The 19628-nt window shown below is 41.4% G+C and overlaps 1 protein-coding gene across 22 annotated transcripts in view; it reads left to right on the top strand.

The window, feature by feature from the left end:
* The window catches only part of LOC141735446 (CUGBP Elav-like family member 4), a 788748-nt gene that overhangs the window by 83899 nt on the left and 685221 nt on the right, over positions 1 to 19628 (top strand). For all 22 annotated transcript variants that reach the window (XR_012584735.1, XR_012584727.1, XR_012584729.1 and 19 more), the window contains exon 2: positions 5860 to 5942. Coding sequence is in view for 13 of the 22 variants with exons in the window: in XM_074568250.1 (XP_074424351.1) it covers positions 5860 to 5942 (83 nt within the window). In the remaining 9 variants the exon portion in view is untranslated. The remainder of the gene's footprint in view (positions 1 to 5859; positions 5943 to 19628) is intronic.

Here is a 19628-nt window from a genome sequence, read left to right on the forward strand (position 1 = left end):
GATCTTTCCTGGGAACTTTATCATTTACCTTAAGGAAAAAATAATGGCTAATATGGGGTAATCCTGGGACAGCTTTAACTTTGCAGAAGTACAGCATAAGGTTTTTTTATTGAAAAAGGAGGAATGGTTATATTCTAAATCTCCTACCTGCCACCTTAATGCTCAGTAGGATTCAGACTGAGGCAATGTATATTGCATTATGATATCAAAATATAGATTTTTTTAAATTATTTTTATTTTTGAAGGTTTCTAGGAATGGATTGGACAAAAAATTTTAAATAGTTTATGTATGCCATGCGTTTTGGTATCTGGTTGGATGAGCTGACCTCCCAAGCTCCAATTCATAGTAATCGGTGTGAACTGACAGTTCTGTAATTCACCTACTACTACTATGCAGCCAAGAGTGCTGCTCTCAATTTGTAGACTTGAACAGAAAATATGGTTTGCATGATTAATATGCTTATCTGGATATGCTATCTCTTGCAACAAAAATTACAAATATATGGACTGATTTTTATTAAATATCAAAATGTTTTTCTGCTTATATGATTATTTCTCAAAATAATGGAGTACTTTGACCATGTTTCCAATAGAAATAATCTTTACCTTCTTCCCCCACCTTAATTTCAATGAAAAATTTCTAAGTTTCTCATTTCGCACCTTCCACAAAGCTTCCTAGGGGCTTTTTACCCCCCTTCTTTTTTCTTGCATTTTCAGCCTTGTAGGAAATGTTCCCTTTCAATGTAAGTTGAAACCTATGCTTTTTGGAAAAGAGAAGCCAGTCTTGTTTTAAAATAGGGTATTCTCTGTGATGCCTGGTAAATCACTGCACTGCAGCTGAGAATTTAGGTTGACAGGATGCAGCCTGGCACACAGGACTGAGGGGAAATCCTGGATCATCAGGATCTGTTCCCTATTATTGCAGACAACCGCATCACATAATCCCTTTCATAAGTTTATCGAGCCTCATCTTTAAACTAATTAGGTCATTTGCTCTCACTGTCCTTGTTGGAAAGCAGTTCCAGAGCATCACTCCTCTGATGTTTAGAAACCTTTTTCTAATTCCCAAATCAAATTTATTCATGGTCAATTTATACTTATTTGTCCTTGTGCAACATTGTCCTTTATTTTAAATACTTCTTCTTTTCTCCTTGATATTTACTGTGGGGATACTGAGGGGATACCTTGATGGATACTGAGGAAGGTCATCCTCCCCCTCTACTCTGCCCTGGTGAGGCCACATCTGGAGTACTGTGTCCAGTTCTGGGCTCCTTGGTTCAAGAAGGACAGGGAACTGCTGGAGAGGGTACAGCAAAGGGCTACCAAGATGATTAGGGGATTGTAACACCTCTCTTATAAAGAACGGATGAAGGATTTGTGTCTCTTCAGTCTGGAAAAATCCCTTAATTACAGTTATTTCCAGTATGCATCATCTTCATCTCCCATTATATATAACAAGCATATACTTGAGGTAACCGGGAGGTTAGAGGTGGCAGGTGGAATCTGATGCTGTGAACATGCAACCTTGAAGCTAATAGCTTGCACCTGAGATGGTTGTGCATGATTCTTACACCTGATATAGAGGATAGGCCCTTCCAAAGCTTTATTCCTCTCCTGTATGCTAGGTCAAATGAATGTCTTGTCATTGATGGTAGACCCTAAGATAACTAATTTTAAATAGCTAAATTTGAGTTAGATGACCAGTGCTTTTTAGCTGGTCAGAACTACTTATCTGGTTTAAAGTAGCTGAGAGTCAACTGATTCACTGAAGTGATAAGCACTGAGATGTCAAGTGAAAAGACTCTGTTTTCATTTGTCCTGGGATGAACTGAGTACTGGTGGGGTGAAATAATTCTTGGTTTCCATAATTATTCTGTTCAGCTCAGAATGTGTCCCCTGACTGTTTTGCCTCCCAGGCTTGTGCAAAATCTTCAGGAGACTTACTGTGGGGTTGAAGTTGCCGTAAGTGTGATCATTATCAATCTGTATTCCATGCAATTATTATTTACATTATTGAATTCCCTGGAGGAATTTTTTTTTCTTTCCCCATCTCAAGCTCTTGTTTTTTGTGTCCCCCTTCTCTTTAACAACCTTGTTTCCCAGGAGACCACTTGATACATCCTCATGTTTCCAAGAGACTGCAGTTCAATAGGTTGAAAGTTAATTGCCAGCTGGGAGTTTTCAGATGTTTATGCACAAGCCCAAAGAGCTGTCCACTGGTAGCAAATGAACAGCTGGAAAGACACAATCTGAACAAAGCATCTTTTAGCTGATTGACATATGTCTGGAAAACTTGGCATGTTTGAGAGAAATGGAATTGGAATTAGGAACAGCTAGGAGCAAGTCCTTCATTATCAATAATTAGTCAATTAGATTTTTTGTTCAAATTCAGATATAATTCTCAAGCACTTTACTCAGTCATTATCACCCATACAAGTAGATGACAGAAATAATGTATAGCCTTCAGTCTATCTTTCCTTAAGAGATATGTTCAGAAATATTCATTATACTGTTGAGCACAGGCTGTTCCAGGGACCTGCATGGTGCAAATGATTTGTAATGGAATATGAAGCCTTTCACCCAGAAGTCAGATTCACATCCAGCCTAAACAGCTGATGGCGAGTGAGCTGTTAAGTTGAGCTACTTAAGAGTTTATTATCAAAATGGGTTTTTTTCAGTGAAATAAGTGGTTCTGTACACAATCAAAATTTCAATGGGGAAAATTTATTGTTCTGAAATTATTTTCCGTCTGGGAAATCAAAATGAAAAAAATAATTTTTATCACCAGTTTGACTTTTTTCTGTAAAACCCAATATAGCTGCTTCATATGACATTATTTCAAGACTCGGTTGTTTAGGGGTTTGTATCCTGTAGTGTTAACCTGAGTGTTCAGTGCTCTGTTCTTTAAGCAACATTCTCCTGGAAGGAAGAATCCTTTGGAGGGGTCATATGGATGCACATTGAAAGAGGTAGCCTAGGAAAAGTAACACCTGAAAGAGGTGCTACAGTTGTAATTCCATTAAGCATCACAATACAAAGGACAGATCAAGTATTTTGATGGTTCTAAGGGCAGGGAGAAATCTTATTACCTTTCGTCCTAATGCATAAGGAGTTGAAATATGGAAATTCTTGCAAGATGGAATAATAGATGTGTATTGTTTTATCACAAGCCATATGTTAATGTTTTTGAAAAATACTACTATAGCTGATGCTGGGTTTGTGCCTTATAGAGCAATCTCATGATAACTACAGGGATGACAAAAAACCCCATGAACTGGCCTTTTCAAGTTCAGATTTGAGGCCTATTTTGAACATTAGGACCTACTTTATTCCAGCTGGCCATTGCTGGGATGGAACTTCTTACCGTCTCTAAGCAATCAGGATTTACTTAAAGTAAATGAGGTATTTTTCCTAAATAAATTACTTTTTGCCCAACAAGAGTGGGATAGAGTGTAATTCACATGCAAGACATTTTTAAAGAGCAAGGGAAAAATAAATACCTCCACAAACTTTTTTTTGTCCCTGAAAAACGTGTGTTTTCTTTGTCTGACCATAGGAGAGACTAGATATCATCTTTTCCATTTCAAAGTCTTTCTGTCCTTAACACCTTGTTTGGGAAATCGGTGATGTTTGGATGCATTCTACTAAGGAGTTTCTGGGAGTTTAGTACTTATACTACTTTCACAAACTTGTTTGGAGAGGACTTAACGGAGGTTTCTCCTTGATGAGAACTTGCCCCCCCCCCACTTTATGTGGATCTTGGAAGGAAACTTTGCTCCTTGAGAGAGTAGTCTTCTGTCTACTCAGTCTGAATTAGTCATGATATGATAGGAGTTGCAGGACTTTGTTACTCTGAACTGTCGTCATGGCCATCATAACAAGGAGAAAAATATAGCTATCATTATGGGAGCTTTACACTGTATGGGTTTTCTCTATAACAGTGCACTATGGTGTGCCTAATGGGACTGTATCAGCCACTCCACGTCTCCTACTAAAGGGAGACTTTCTTATTGTGTCTAGTCAAGAGAGAGCTCTCAGCCTGTGATTTAGCACTAAAATTAAATTTAAGCATAGTTTTCCATTTGATTATCAATCTATGGGTGACTTTTAAGGAACCTTTACATTACTTCTACTAGCTGTAAACTCTCTGCCGCAGTTTCTTCCTCTTCTCTGGTAGATGTAGAATAACTGAAAACTCATCCATTTAAAGTTAGAGGGTAACAAATCCAAATAATTCCAATTAGAGTATGCAAACTTTTGCTGTTGTTCAGTTCTCCTTACTTGACAACTTCTGCTTCTGAGTCTCAACTATTGAGACATAATAAATGTGTTTGGCTTGAATAAACTGAAAGGATCAAGACCTTCAGAAAGCAATATAGGGTAAGAAATAGGGCAAAAATTGGGCTTTTTTTTTCCATGTCAAATTGGAACATTCATCCAGCTTGTAACTTCATTGTGAGAGGAGTATGGTGACTTCCACAAGACAATATTTAAGAAAATATATATGTATGTTTATAGAAAAAAAAATAATCTCCCTAGTCTCTTGTGCATACTAATCTATTAAAAACATTGTAAAGAAGAAAAGAACAATTGTGTATTTCTTCAGTAATATTGTCTAAGGAACCAACATGGATAAAACAGTGAACATTGTATGGACAAAAAGATCACAGTGGTGATCAGAGCTGAAAAAAAGTTCATAGTCTACTGTTTACTCACCTGTTGCATACTTTTTTATATGCATGGGGAGAAGGTGGGTGGGTCAAGATGAGGTTATGGGACACGTTTGTTTCTTTGGCAGTCTCTCTGTATTTGTGTTGCTCTTGGAATATGCCCACAGTTTGATGGACATGCTGCCTAAACCTTGAAAGATATGATACCTCCATTTCAAGGAGCTGGCGAGGTTGCAGACATTCTGTAGTAACTTCAAAGAAAATTCCCTCTGCATAACAAGCACTTCTTTTGCTGCAGGAACTGGCAGGTTTTCAGTATACTGCAGTAAGAAAGAATAATCTTATCGCATCAGGCACACACACAACTGGTGCAAGACATTGCAACATTGACCAGTTTTACCAGAAGGCAAGCATGGAGGTGGGGAGAGAAGGCAGAGCAGGGTTTTTGCTCTGCCCTACCATGACAAGGCTTTAGCCTTTGTAGTTGATAAGAAACTTTTTGGAAGAATCAAAGACATGATCCATTGGAGCATTTCTGAAGTTCTAATGATCTGTAAAGCAACATGGATGTTGTGGATTGATTGTTTGGGCTTTGCTGTGATTAACTTTGTATGCCTGGCTGGAAGCCAACGAGCCCTTGAAGCAGCAAGTGCAGGGTGGTGGCTTTCTGGTGTGATGCAAACAGGCAGACTAATTGTGGATGCAAGTCAGGCTAAACAATAGGCATAGTCCTCTGCAGTAGGAAGTCCCGAGTCCTTGAACGCCCTTTACTTGAAGTACTTGGTACAAAAGAAGGGCATGAGACCTTCAGTGTGATATGGCAGTAAGGGGCTTGTTCCCAGTGCTGCTCCTGGAGTAGGAGTGCGATCTCATGCCCTACCTTGTCACCATGTGGGTTCTTTGAGATCCCTAATCCTGTACAACCCTCTGTATCTGACACTTAAGCATTGTATTCAAACAAAAATAAACACTCATAGCCACACTGTTGCTCACTTTTCATCAGGGCTCAGAGGAAGCGATGATAGCTTCATTTCTTGACTCTACTACTAACCTACTAAGGGGAGATTTTTATGATTGTTTTACTGGGAATGGGGTGATGATGGGGAAAGTGGTTTGCTCTATGTCTCAATGTTGAACAGATCCCCTCTGAAGCACTACTCTTACTGAGGGTTTGCTTTTTTTTTTACAGGCTGTGCCTTCCTAACATACTGCGAAAGGGAATCTGCTCTAAAGGCCCAGAGTGCACTGCATGAACAGAAGACACTGCCAGGGGTGAGTCCAGATTGATAACTTTTTTGTAAAAAAAAATAATCTAAAATGGGTTACATATGGAGTTCACGTCTTGGGTTTGAAAGCATAATGTCTCCGGTTGCTTGGATGATTCGCTATTTGAATTGTGCTAATTATATCAAGATACCACCAACCCACCCAAATGGTTTCCATGCACAAAACAAAAAACTTTTTGCTCTTATCAAGAGTCAGGAAAACAGTAATTAACTGCTTATGGGCTGGATTCTACCAGCCTTACTCAGCTGAGGAAAGGCTTTAGGATTTTGACCACTACAATGAAATACTAGAAGTGCTCAACAGGTGCTACCTCTTACTATTTTTCTTCTCTGAAGCAAGGTGTGGCAGGAAGAAATCAAGAAACAGATCACATTATTGAGTTATCACATAATGAAAACATATTCCTGATGACAAAGTGGTTTGATTCAGTTACTTTAGTATTCAAGCAGCTATAGCAGATTGGAAAGGCGGTGAGACAAGGAGAAAAGAGAGAGGAGAGACGAACACAAGATAATGAGGAAAATTATTCACATGAGCAACATCTAAGGTTCAGACAACACAAGCAGAACTAAAAATAGAATCAGCATTATGTGGGGAAGACCTGCCCTGCTGGGATGGGTTTCCAGTTTATCAATAACCGGGAGGGAGAGAGAGAGACTATTTAGATTCAGCCAGGGTACGTGGATTGGAAACAGTTGAGTGCAGCACTCCTGTGGCTAGAATAGGGCTGGTTTCACGATGACATGAAAGTCAGTGATCAAATAATTAAAAGTGGGATCCTGAGGGTTCCAAGTTGCATCTAAACTGAGAGGAAATTGATCCAGAAGTATGCCTTTATTGGTGTTGAATGACTGAGTCCTGCATACCCATAACCTACCTTTCCACAAAACTTAAGACACATCACTTGCTCTATGTTTCTGAAGAAAGCGTTGATTCTGCTGTGCTTGTTTCCATCATCCTGGGTCTATTTACCTATCTCTATGCCACCTTGCCAGTATGGAGATGCCCACGCACTTGTTCATCTGCATCTATCTTTGCTTTAAAGGCCATACCTTATGTAAATATATACATACTTCATTCCCTAAAAATACATTTCTGTCAGCTGACATCTCCCTCTGTATTATTTTTTTCTAGAAACTCATTAGCCGCAGATTGAAAGTAACTTGAGTCTTGTTGGGGTTTAGCTTTTTCATTTTATTTTTCCTCCCCCCCCCCCCCCCCCCCCCCCCCCCCCCGGTGATGTCTTCTTTTTACTTCTCTCTCCTCTGAAGGATAGAACTGGATGTACAAAAAATGAAAATATTTTGAGTAGGGATGTTTCAGGTAACATTTTACCTGAAATTTTCTGAAATATGCTTCAAATCAAATATGTATTTATCAAAGCTAGAGATACGCTTGCGATGAATAGGGTGTTGTGTATTTAAAAGATACTAATTGGATTTCCAATTGTTTTCACTGAGGCTATTTGCTCTCCTCATTAGAAGCCAGACCACTCGCATATAGAGCTCATATCTTCTCTATGGGGTTAAAATCTCATGCTTTGGGGAAAGGAGGGGACAAGAGAGGGAGAGGAAACAATATGCACTTTCCATTTGCTAAAAACCCCTGTAGTTTGACAGTGCTGTTCTATTCACCAGATGAGATGAAACACCTGGGTCCTATCTGCTTGGTAAACATTAAAGTTCCATTTCACTAGTTAAAGATTGTCTTCTCTATCCCTATACAGCAGCCTCTAGAATACAAAGTAAACTCTTTCTGCCACCCAGTCCAAAGAGTTTTGGAGGAAAAGGACATAGTGCAAGCATTCTGACAGAACCAGTGTGTTGGATGCATGCTGTTATCTCAGCTGAGACTGGTGATATGCAAAATGGGAACAAGGCTTCTCAGTTGTGTTTGAGATCTGGTGGCAATTGAAAAATGGTGTGCAGAAAACAAATTATAAAGGTAGCATTGTCTGGTCTTTCTAATTTGACACCTTTGGGCTCTCAAAGGATGATTTCTGATTTCCAAGTTATTCAACAAAAGCTTTTGCTGGACCTTCATTTGCTTTATGTTATTCAATGTCAACTTTTCTCTCTGATGTGTCTGCCATAGGAGGATCAATCTAATTTTATGTACAACTGTAAAGATGAATGATAGTAGAAAGGATTCAGGCAAGTACAAGCTGAATAAATTATAAAGGGAAAATGATGACAGGACTGGGGGTCCCAAGAGACAGTGATATGATAACGGAAACTAAAGATGAATTTATGATGGATGTAGTTAGCATGTACTGAGGCTGTTAATTCTTCAGGGTAGTTTTACAACTTCTTGTGATTGGAGCAATCAAAGTATTTAATTTTAAAGAGATGCTGTATATTTTCACTTGTCTGTTCTGCATATTTGTATGTATGGCTTCATTTATATGCATAGCAGTAAACTCCCATAGGCTAGTCAAGCTTACCTCCCATCAAAGGGCCCCTATTCTCCAAACCATAATGCCACTGTTTATGCATAAATAAATAGATAATGTGTAATGATTTGAGGGATCTCAGCAAAAAAGGAAAGTTTCCGTTTTCATAGAACACAGCAATCGAATCTTTTCAGATCCTGCAAGTAGCTGAGCAACTTCAGCTACCTTCAAAGCCAAACCTAGGGACTGAGTTAGCTCACAGATCCCTGATGAAAAATTATATATAACAAGTTTCAGGTAGGTCAAATTTTGGGCTTAAGCTACTTTAAGAGCAGCTGATGCAGCATCATAAAGTTAGAAGTAAATCTGATCTCGGAGCAGTTCTTGATTGCATTTCATTCATACTCTTATTTCTATCTCTTGTTCCTTATTATTAAGGATATTTGCATGAAAATGATCTTTTTTCCTTCCTCTGAAAGTGTCATGGTTTTGGCCACACAATGATGTCATCAATGTATTGCAGGTGTTCTGGAGCCCCACCCTTCTCCAGTGCAGTCTGGATCAGTCCATGGCAAATAGTAGGGCTGGGTTTCCACCCCTGGGGCAGTCGATTCCAGGTGAAAGCAAACTGTGGCCTGCACTCTGTTGCTAAAGGAATAGAGAAAAAGGCATGAGCAATGTCAATTGTAGCATACCACTGGGCTGCCTTGGACTCCAGTTCATACTGCAGTCCCAGCATGTCTGGCACAGCAGCACTCAGTGGTGGTGTGACCTCATTCAGGCCACAATAGTCTACTGTTAGCCACCGTTCTCCATCAGACTTTCACACTGGCCATCTAGGGCTGTTAAAGGGTGAGTGAGTCTTGCTGATCACTCCTTGGGTCTCCAGCTAATGAATCAGGTTCTGGATGGGAATCAGGGAGTCTTGGTTAGTGTGATACTGTCCTCAATGCACTGTGGCAGTAGCAATTGGCACCTGCTGTTCTTTAACCTTCAGCAGTCCCACCACAGAAGGGTCATCTGAAAGGCCAGGTAAGGTAGACAGCTGTGTAATGTCCTCAGTCTCTACAGCTGCTATACCAAAAGCCCACTGATACCCTTTCGGGTCTTTGAAATACCCTCTCTTGAGGTAGCCTATGCGAAGGATGCACGGAGCATCTGGGCCAGTCACAATGGGGAGCTTCTCCCATTTATTCCCAGTTAGACTCGCTTTGTCCTCTTGAGACCCACCTGTCACTCCAGAAATAGCAACAGATTCTGTCCTTTTATGATTCGATGGCAATAGGGAGCGCTGTGCACCAGTGTCCACCAGGGCTTTATACTTCTGTGGCTCTAATGTGCCAGGCCATTGCTTCCACACAGTCCAATAAACTTGGTTACCCCTCTCCTCCTCCTGGCTGGAGGCAGGGCACCTCTAATGTCTATAATTAGTAGATGAGTTTCTACCTGGACTGGAGAACCACCCCCTGCAGACTGGAGCAGCAGTCCTCCTGGAATAATTTGTTCTTCTATCTGCGTTACCCTGCAACTCACTTACTCGTGCCTGTAGGGCCGAGGTAGGTCTTTTATCCCATTTACTCATGTCCTCTCCATAGTCACAGAGGCAAAATCACAGGATATTTCGTAGTGTGTTCTGTTTCCTCTAAGTTGGTCTCATTAGGAGGGGGTCTTCTCCTAATGGCTGCAACACGGGTCCGTGCAGGGGAAGAATAGGATCTCTCCTTCATCCTAGATAGTTTATCAAACAGTTTCTCATTTTTCTCAATCATTTTCTCAGTTTTATCAGTCAATCTTTCCACAGCTGCTACAGTGAGGGGATGAGAAAGACTGTCTTCATACTGTCACATTCTGTTAGCCACTCCACTTCATTTACAGTTAGTGAATCATCATCAACTCCTCCCCAAATCAGTACTGACAAGGTATGGGAATACATTGATGGTGCACTCTGTACAAACTTTCGCAACATAAGTCGTCTACATGGCATTTCATCAGGATCTACATTCACTTCCCAGGCACCATAAATCACCTCTTTCACAGCCGTTTCTCTCAGGTACTTAATACCTTTCTCTATGCTGGTCCATTTACTCAGGCGGCATTCAATATCATCCTTAAAAGGATATCTGCCTTTTACAGCTGATATGAGTCGCCTCCAGAGACTGAGAGTCTGTGACTTTTTCCCAAGAGCTTTATCTATACCACCCTCTCTGGCCAGATTTCCCAACTGCCTAGCTTCGCTACCATCTAACTCCATGCTATCAGCCCCATTATCCCAGCATCGGAGCAACCAGGAGACAAGTGTCTCACCATCATTCCGGGTAAAATCCTTTCTCATATTTCACAGATCCTTCATAGAGAAGGATTTAATGATCACCTCTGTATCTGATTCCTCCTCCTGGGCTGACACAGGAGCCTCTCCCCTATCGTCTTTAGAAGAACTCTTTCCTCGATCTTCATCAGAAGAGTCTTCTCCCCTGCTATCTGGCCTTACTTGGTCTTTGTCACAATGGACAGAGGAACTTACTGACCTCTTCTTTTTCCTTCTGGTCACCGGGGCAACTTGTACTGGTGCCGATGGAGTTCGAGTAGTGCATATCGTACAGCACCTACTCTTGCACCAAAATTTAAAGAGAAACCACGCCTGCACCCCATGCTGGAAAATCGACACCAAAAGCATGATTTTAGGAATGTAACTGTCATTCACGGTACCCAAAGGAGATCCCTCTCCTGGCTCTGATGGTGACAATTTGGCATAGGAAGTAAAGGGTGAAGTAAACATATCCATGGTAAAATTCAAAGTATAATTAGTGTAAGTAGTAACAGAATCCATTACGTAATGCCCAAGGTATGAAGGTAAAGAAGCTATACACTCAATCACAGCCTGGATCAGAATTAAACACAGCAGCAAAATAGCACGTTTGAACCACCGCATACAGACACAAAGAGCAAGCAAGCAATACAAAATGTAAGGCCAGCTAAGCATTGTCATATCAATTAACTTTAAAGTAATCACTACAAAGAGACGATACAATAATCTGTTTAACAACAACATGATGTGAGCTGTCTGTTTCAATCTCTGAGCAAGCTGGAATTCAAACTATTCAGACCATCTATCAGAACTCTGGTAGGGCCACAGTCAGGCCCCACGTTGGGCGCCAATAAATCTGTCGTGGTTTTGGCCGGATTGGCCAATCAGAATGACAGATGGCCCTCCCCTCCATCTCTCCTCAGAGAGGAGAGGAAGAGATAAGGAGATTTACGAGTTTAGAAAAAGAACTAAACTACTTTAATGAAAATAATAAATAAGGAAATAGTAAATAATAATAAAATTTTTAAAAAGTATACAATATATACAAAACCGTATCCAGCTCCCAGGATGACGATCGCGTCACCAGCAGGCACAGGGAAAGTCCCAGACTGGAGTTAGCAATGGACAAGAGCTGAATTCTGGAACTAGAGTCAGGAATGCTCGGATCGGGATCAAAGGCAGATGAACAGACAGGGCCCTCCTCAGACGTCGGCCATTGAAGAAAGAGACTTGACCCTTTGATCCCTTAGCTTTTATACTGAGCATGATGCATATGGGATGGAATACCCTGTTGGTCAGTTTTGGGTCACCTGTCCCATCTGCTCCTCCCTGCGGGTGGGACCCCTCTATGCTTCTCTGCTTCTGACCCTCTAATGGGGCAAAACAGCTAAGTTAACTGACTGTGGTTGTTATAGCAATAAGTCTAAGCAAGAGCCTCTGTGCATACCATTACTTGGTATAATCAGGTCTTATCACTCTGAGAGTGAACAGTTTCTGAACAATATGCTGTTAATTTCAGACTTTAGTCAGTTAGAAGAGGCCCAGCTAAAAAGTAAAATTACAAATCAGAAAATTGGTTCTGTTTTACCTCAAACCAGGACAGAAAGGTTTTCTCTTGTATGTGAGTAATGCTTACTCTGGCCTACATTTGTGAATGCCATGGGTTTGATTCTGACTTCATTTACACAAGTGTAAATCAGCAGTGATCTGATTAAATCAAGGGATTTATATGGCGTAGGAAAGAGCAGACTCGGCTATATTTGTCACTGCTGAAATGATATCATTGTGAACAGTACCATAGCTCTCAATGAGGAAACATATTTCTACCAAGAATCTTTGCTTCTGATTATCTGATCTCACAAAATGCTGAGCATCCCCGACACCTGCTGGACCATTCAGTAGCTCCCACGGGCTTTTTACTAGAGTGAGGTCCCAGCTCCAAACTGTAGGAATTAAAGATGGTTGGTGTCTTGGTGTTTCAACAGTGTTAGCCATTAGATACTAACAAACCCTAAACACTGGGGTTTCCAGTTGCATCGCCCTACTAATTCAAGTGATGATGGGATATGCCCAGGAATAACTTGCAAGCAGTAAACCTCCACTTCTCATCCTGTGTTCTCAGCCACAAAGAGATAGAGGAAGAGAAGAAGATGTACCCTTTAACAGTTAATTTACTTTTCATCTGTTCAGTCATGTGGATGATATTGTGTGACATCACCTAATCCAGGGGTCATTGTTCATAGGCTACCCTTTCCATAAACACCCACTTCCCATATTTGCACTATATAGTAATGGAGAAGCATGTGCTGATTGTGATCAACAAGGCCAACGTAAGCTTTCAATAAAGCACTTATATGAAGATGCTGTATAATTATATGATTTGGACTTCCACTTGTGGCAATATGCCCACCTATAGCAGTTTTCTGTTTACCAGGTTTACCAGTGGCAGCTGTACTACTCATATCTTGCATTGGTGTAAGCTGTCTGCCTTGTGTTTCTTCATGCAGTGTATACATGTCTTTAAATACTTCAGATAGTGAGACAAAAGTAATATTAGTTTTTTTAAAGTACAAAAGTTGAAGACCATACACAAGAGTATGTATATCTGTCACCAAAATTATTATCATTGAAACCCAGAGAGGTGTGTCTCGGTCTAGTATAATGTATAATAGCATGTATAATTGCATGGATAGAATAAAGGAATCATAGAATCATAGAATCTTCATGGTTGGAAAGGACCTTTGAGATGATCGAGTCCAACCATACACACACAAAAAAAACCCCTACAATCTCTGCCACTAGAGCATGCCCTGAAGTGCCAAATCTAGATGTTTCTTAAATACCTCTAGGGATGGCGACTCAACCACCTCCCTGGGCAGCCTGTTCCAGTGCCTGACCACTCTTTCAGTAAAGTAATTCTTCCCAATATCTAACCTAAACCTCCCCTGCCACAACTTCAGACCATTTCCTCTGGTCCTGTCATTATTCACCTGGGAGAAGAGGCCAACACCCACCTCTCTCCAACCTCCTTTCAGGTAGTTGTAGAGGGCAATGAGGTCTCCCCTCAGCCTCCTCTTCTCCAAGCTAAACATGCCCAGCTCCCTCAGCCTCTCCTCATATGACTTGGTCTCCAGACCCCTCACCAGCCTGGTAGCTCTCCTCTGGACGTGCTCCAGCACTTCAATGTCCCTCTTGTACAGAGGGGCCCAGAACTGAACACAGTACTCGAGGTGAGGCCTCACCAGTGCCGAGTACAGAGGCACGATCACTTCCCTACGAAGTAGGGAATAATAGCAACGAAAACACAAAACTACACTTGAATGCTGTGGAGCAACTACATTCCATAACTGTAATTCCTGGGGGGTGATTATACACTAAGGACTTGAATCTTGCCTGAAACATTATTTCTCTTAGTGCTATTTATGCTATTTAGGTTGGGACCATCTACACATGTTGAAAACAGACTTTCAGTTGCAGTGTACACAGACTGCAAGCCTTACCATTTGAAATACAACCACTGGCTGCAGATCTTTTCAAAAAGCTGTGTATCCTGTATTAAATAGTCTAAGACCATGATTCCTGCATTAAGCTTAAAGCTGTGCTTAAAGTTAAGAACACCTTTTAAAGAACTAATTGAGCTGGAATGCTTTTGGGAATGGCGAAAACTGTCCCATCTCTCTGCTTATGGATAACTTTTGATAGGACTTGACACAATGTAATCCATTTAGCTTCTGTGCTTCACTTCTGCAGCACTCTTATGTTGGCAGGGAGAAAGTGGTGGAGAATGACTGAGCATGAGATTGCACTATCAGTTCAGGCAAGTAGATATCTGAAGTGACTTTGCTCTGTTGAGTAGCTGCAGTGAGAGACTTACAGTGGCACTGCATGTACAAGTTGTTGCACTTGGCAGGTTCCCAGCAATGTCAAATCTCTCTGATTTATTTCTGTGAGTACAAGGACAAAATTAAGTCTAACCTGTTTTTCAAAGAAGAAATGTGCATTTCCTATTTTTTCTCTTTAATGAGAACTTCTTATATCTTCTTTCCCATACTTTTTCTCCCCTTCCCACCATGTCACCCCTTAAAAAAAAAATATAAAAAAATCATCCTTTTAAAATACAATTCCTTTTAAAATCATGGTTTAAAAACTTCAAATTTCTTTGAGTTCTGTACCATATTTTGACCTTGATATGCATACATTTTCAGCACCAAATGAATCCTATGGTGCTAGAATGAAGTTGTTCCCTTCCTTTGACTTTAGGTGTGTTAAACTACAAACCTCAAAGCCTCTGCTACTTTCTAGTGCATATTTTCTTTGGCATGTTGCAAAAAATGACTGTTTTGATCTCTGGCTTTGTAGGCAAGGTTTGGCAGAGCCAGTCTTGTCCAGCTATACCTAATCCATTCCAAGCTCAGGTTACTCCTTCAAACAGGTGGAGTTAATTTATTTTTCTCTTGTTCTGTGAAAGCCTCAGTCATTTCTATGCTACTATAGTGAGTTTGCATGGTAAATATGTAACTTATAAGACATGTTGGCATGAGTTTCTGATTTCATTTGTAGCTTTGATCAATGGAATAGCATTTTGTTTCTAGGGTGGCAAAACTGGAATCAGATTTTCTGTGTCTCTTTATTTATGGTTGGCTTACTGACAAGATCTTCCTTGGTAAACATCTGAGATGTTGCTTCTGTCTTCTGCATTACTTTGCGGTGTCCTTTCTCAATAAAGTCACACTAATGCCTCATGTCTGGCCGATCAACCATCCTTTTCTCCTCCATCCCATCTCACTCTGCACATCTGTCCTTGCCATCTCTTATCTCCTTTGTAGATTTTGCTAGAAACATTACCCTGTGTTCACGTAATGACTGCCTGGTGAAATGATTTGAGATTAGAGCTGCTGAGGAGGAACACTGCTTCCCAACTACTTCTGCCTGGAAGAGCACATATTTTTTCCAGACAAAGGGAGAGACTTAGGTTACTGATCCTTTTCATGTTTTGTGATGCTACATGTGTATAGATAGAAGAGTTGGCTTGTAAATCTGATGTTTCTTGAAATTACAAGGCTTAGTGTATGTGAGCTTTTCAGTGTATTTTCATGTTGCCCAAGAGAAACAAGGCAGCCAGGAGAGGGTTGTTCATGTGGTGTTCTCTTGCCTGTTCTTCCTTAGAGCAACTGGGGAGTGACTAGGGATTGATTTCTGTGCCCATGCTTATCCTGCACAGGGGAAGGGAGGTGGGGGGTGTGGGGGGGTGCGAGCCTTGCAGGCTAGCTGTTTTGGTGGTAGCAACCTGCTGCTCAGGGCTTGTTATTTTTTCTGCCACTGAACCTACACATTGCTTAATATTACACACATTTTCACCTGGGAAGGGGAGAGGCTAAGACACTCCTGGGGGAGCTGGACACATGTCACTAGCATCCAACAAGCAGACTGCTGCTGAGGGGATCCTGAGAAAAAGCATACATTTGTGGGCTCTGTATGTTTTTTGGAAACTATAGTACAGGCTCTACAAATGTGGATACACTACAAAGAGTAAAATACAGATGTGACACCCTTCAAAGATGGTGTCTCATGTCCCAGTGGAGGTCCCAAATTTATCAATATTACTATGCATTTCTCTTTTATTTTTATTCTATTAAGCCTTAAACCTTTTCCATCAGCACTCTGAACCCAAGCTGCCATAACACAGTGGTAATGCCTCTAAAGTGAGCCTGTCCAAACTCATTTCATTGTCCTTGTTGAGTGAAGTGCAACAATTAAGCAGACAGCACAAATGAGTCCAGATAAATTGGGTATTTACAATTATTTCAGTTTGGATAATCTAATGTGATGTTCATTGTGCAGCTAAGAAATATGCTTCCCAGTGAGGAGGGGCTCTCATTCTGTATTCTTGTCTGCTGGGTGTAAGTTCAGAGTAACTCCATGGACTCTTGCAGAGTTTAAGCTTCTTTACACCAGTGCAGCTCAAATGAGAATCTTATCCTCTTTCTTTGGATGCCCTGTAAAGCTGCCTCCCTTCAGCTGTGCTTGCACTTTAGAGATACAGCCAGGGGAGCTGGAAGGTCATTTCTTTTTTTTTTTTTTTCTGGGCCAGGGTTGTGTTGTTGAACTTGTTCACTTTGGGGAATCCAGCTTTCTTTGAGTGCCTCTTTGCTCTCCAGCACTGAAACTCTGACTGACAACTCGAGTTAGTCTCCAGATCTGTCACTGTTGCTGACTTTCTGGATATCATTGCAATCAGATCCCCTCATTACCAATGCCTCTCTTTCTTGGTATTAGCACCTTGGGGCTGTATTCTGGCTTTCCACCAATTCCAGATGAAAACTCATAGCAATCCCAGTTGAAAGGCAGGGGATTTATACCAGCAGATTGACACTAAAAGGCAGATCACTGCTACTTTCTGCTTCATTTCTTTGCAGGATACACTGCTTCTCCTTCCCTCCTCCTGGTGCCCCCATCCCCACTCAAGCAACACACTGTGTTGCTGGGCAATCTTCACCAATTTAATCACATTTGGTCCCAGTGTTTTTCTTGCAGACCCTGGAGTGTGCAGTGCTTAGGCCTTGGTTATTAGTTTACACAATAAATGAAGCCCATTAGAAGAGGATAATCAGGGCTCGGAGAAGGCCACATCACTCATTATCTGAGGAGGTTATGTTAAGCCTTTGTAGTTATTAATCATACTTTGCTATGCACATAGCTGAAGATTAAGAGTCACGTTTATCCTCTTTGCTCCTCATTCTTTCGCACTGATGTGCAAATGCTCTTTATAATCATAGTTATTATGGTTATTCATAGCCCATCCAGTCAGCCAGGACTGCTCCTGAGATGTTGCTTTCTTGCACCTATCCGTGGTGGCTTGCACCAATCCATGGTGATCAGAGCCACTGGAGGTCTCTGCATTTATATCTTAGAAAACATCCTTGAGAGTCCTAGAAAGTCTCTGCTAGCTGTTGTTGAATTACACTATCTTGTCCAGAGGCCAAGAGAGTTCTTAACAGAAGCCAACACTATTATAAGAGCCAAGTTTAACAGCAGCTCTCTTGATTTCACTTGCTTTGCCTTTTAATACCAGCTCTAACCTTGAACTTAGACTAAGATGATATGCTGCCCTGTGGCTTTTTGAAATCTAGCCTAATGCCCTTTTAATCAAAGTGAATGACCCTTTTTTCCTTCATTTTTAAAGCACTTAAATCAACTGGGATAAAATCAGATCTGTACCAAGTGGACTCAACAGTGTTTAAAAAAAAAAGTTTAAAAAGGGAAGCATTTATTCCATCAGAGAAAATTATGTTTTTAATTTTATTTCCCCTAGAAATATTTCTGTTTCCTATCATTCTCTTTCTGGTAGCCTGTGCACACACACACAAAATAACTTCCCAGAAAACCTTCATCAAAACCCAAGTATTTGGGGAAGACAGTTGGAGTCTTTTCTCCCCAGAAAGACTTTAGTCATGGAGCACTTGCTTCAATAAAATTACGGTTTAAAGCAACAGTTAGCAACTAACTTCATTCAGCATATAGTGACTGCACAACTTTTCAGTTGCAGATCACATCAATGTACAACTACCTTCATCTGCTTGCACACCCATTCCTTTTATTTGTGTCCACTATCAGCTTTATAGAAGCTGTGCTCCAATTTTCTTCTTGTTCCACTTAATGAAAACTGCTTTTCTGTAAGTGAATTTAGCTTATGAAGCAGGGGCTAGGTCAGTGATATACAGAAATCCTAAACCAGTAAGTCCATAGTATCTATCATGCAAACTTAAAATCACCAGTTCATACAGTTCCTAAAACCTGGATTCACTCTTTTGAACTTGGAGTGTGAGTTACCACACATGTCGGTTTCTCCATCCTAAAATTACTTTTCAGCCTGTGAGGAAATGCACATTTCCAGAATGAACAGTTCATACCATTTCTCCTTTGACTGAATCAAATAAAACTACTAACCCCGATTTCTCCTTAAGAAGTCTAAGTGCAAGTGGGCCTGTTTCCCTCACACTTGCAATGATAACACTAATGCTTATGCTTCCCAAATGCTGTGCTTAGATACTGATTCTGCATATCTAGAGGAAATCACAGAATCATAGGGATGGAAGGGACCTCTGGAGATCATCTAGTCCAACCCCCCTGCCAGAACAGGGTCACCTAGAGCAGGTTGCACAGGAACACGTCCAGGTGGGTTTGGAATGTTTCCAGAGAAGGAGACTCCACCACCTCTCGGGAAGCCTGTTCCAGTGCTCTGCCACCCTCAAAGTAAAGAAGTGCCTCCTCATGTTTAGGTGGAACTTCCTATGCTCAAGTTTGTGCCCATTACCTCTTGTCCTGTTGCCAGGCACCACTGAAAAGAGCCTGGCCCCATCCTCCTGACACCCACCCTTTAAGAATTCATACGCATTGATAAGGTCCCCCCTCAGCCGTCTTTTTTCCAGACTGAGGAGACCCAAATCCCTCAGCCTTTCTTCATAAGACAGGTGTTCCAGTCCCCTAATCATCTTGGTAGCTCTCTGCTGCACCCTCTCCAGCAGTTCCCTGTCCTTCTTGAACCAGGGAGCCCAGAACTGGACACAGGACTCCAGGTGCAGCCTCACCAAGGCAGAGTAGAGGGGGAGGATGACCACCCTCGACCTGCTGGCCACACTCTTCTTGATGCACCCCAGGATGCCATTGGCCTTCTTGGCCACAAGGGCACATTGCTGCCTCATGGTCATCCTGTTGTCCACCAGGACTCCCAGGTCTCTTTCCACAGAGCTGCTCTCCAGCAGGTCAGCCCCCAACCTGTACTGATGCATGGGGTTATTCCTCCCCAGGTGCAGCACCCTACACTTGCCCTTGTTGAATTTCATAAGGTTCCTCTTTGCCCAGATCTCCAGCCTGTCCAGGTCTCACTGTATGGCAGCACAGCCTTCTGGTGTGTCAGCCACCCCTCCCAGCTTTGTGTCATCAGCAAAGTTGCTGAGGGTGCACTCCATCCCTT

Source organism: Larus michahellis, chromosome W (genome assembly GCF_964199755.1).
Source record: "Larus michahellis chromosome W, bLarMic1.1, whole genome shotgun sequence".
In the NCBI taxonomy this organism is placed as follows: Eukaryota; Metazoa; Chordata; class Aves; order Charadriiformes; family Laridae; genus Larus; species Larus michahellis.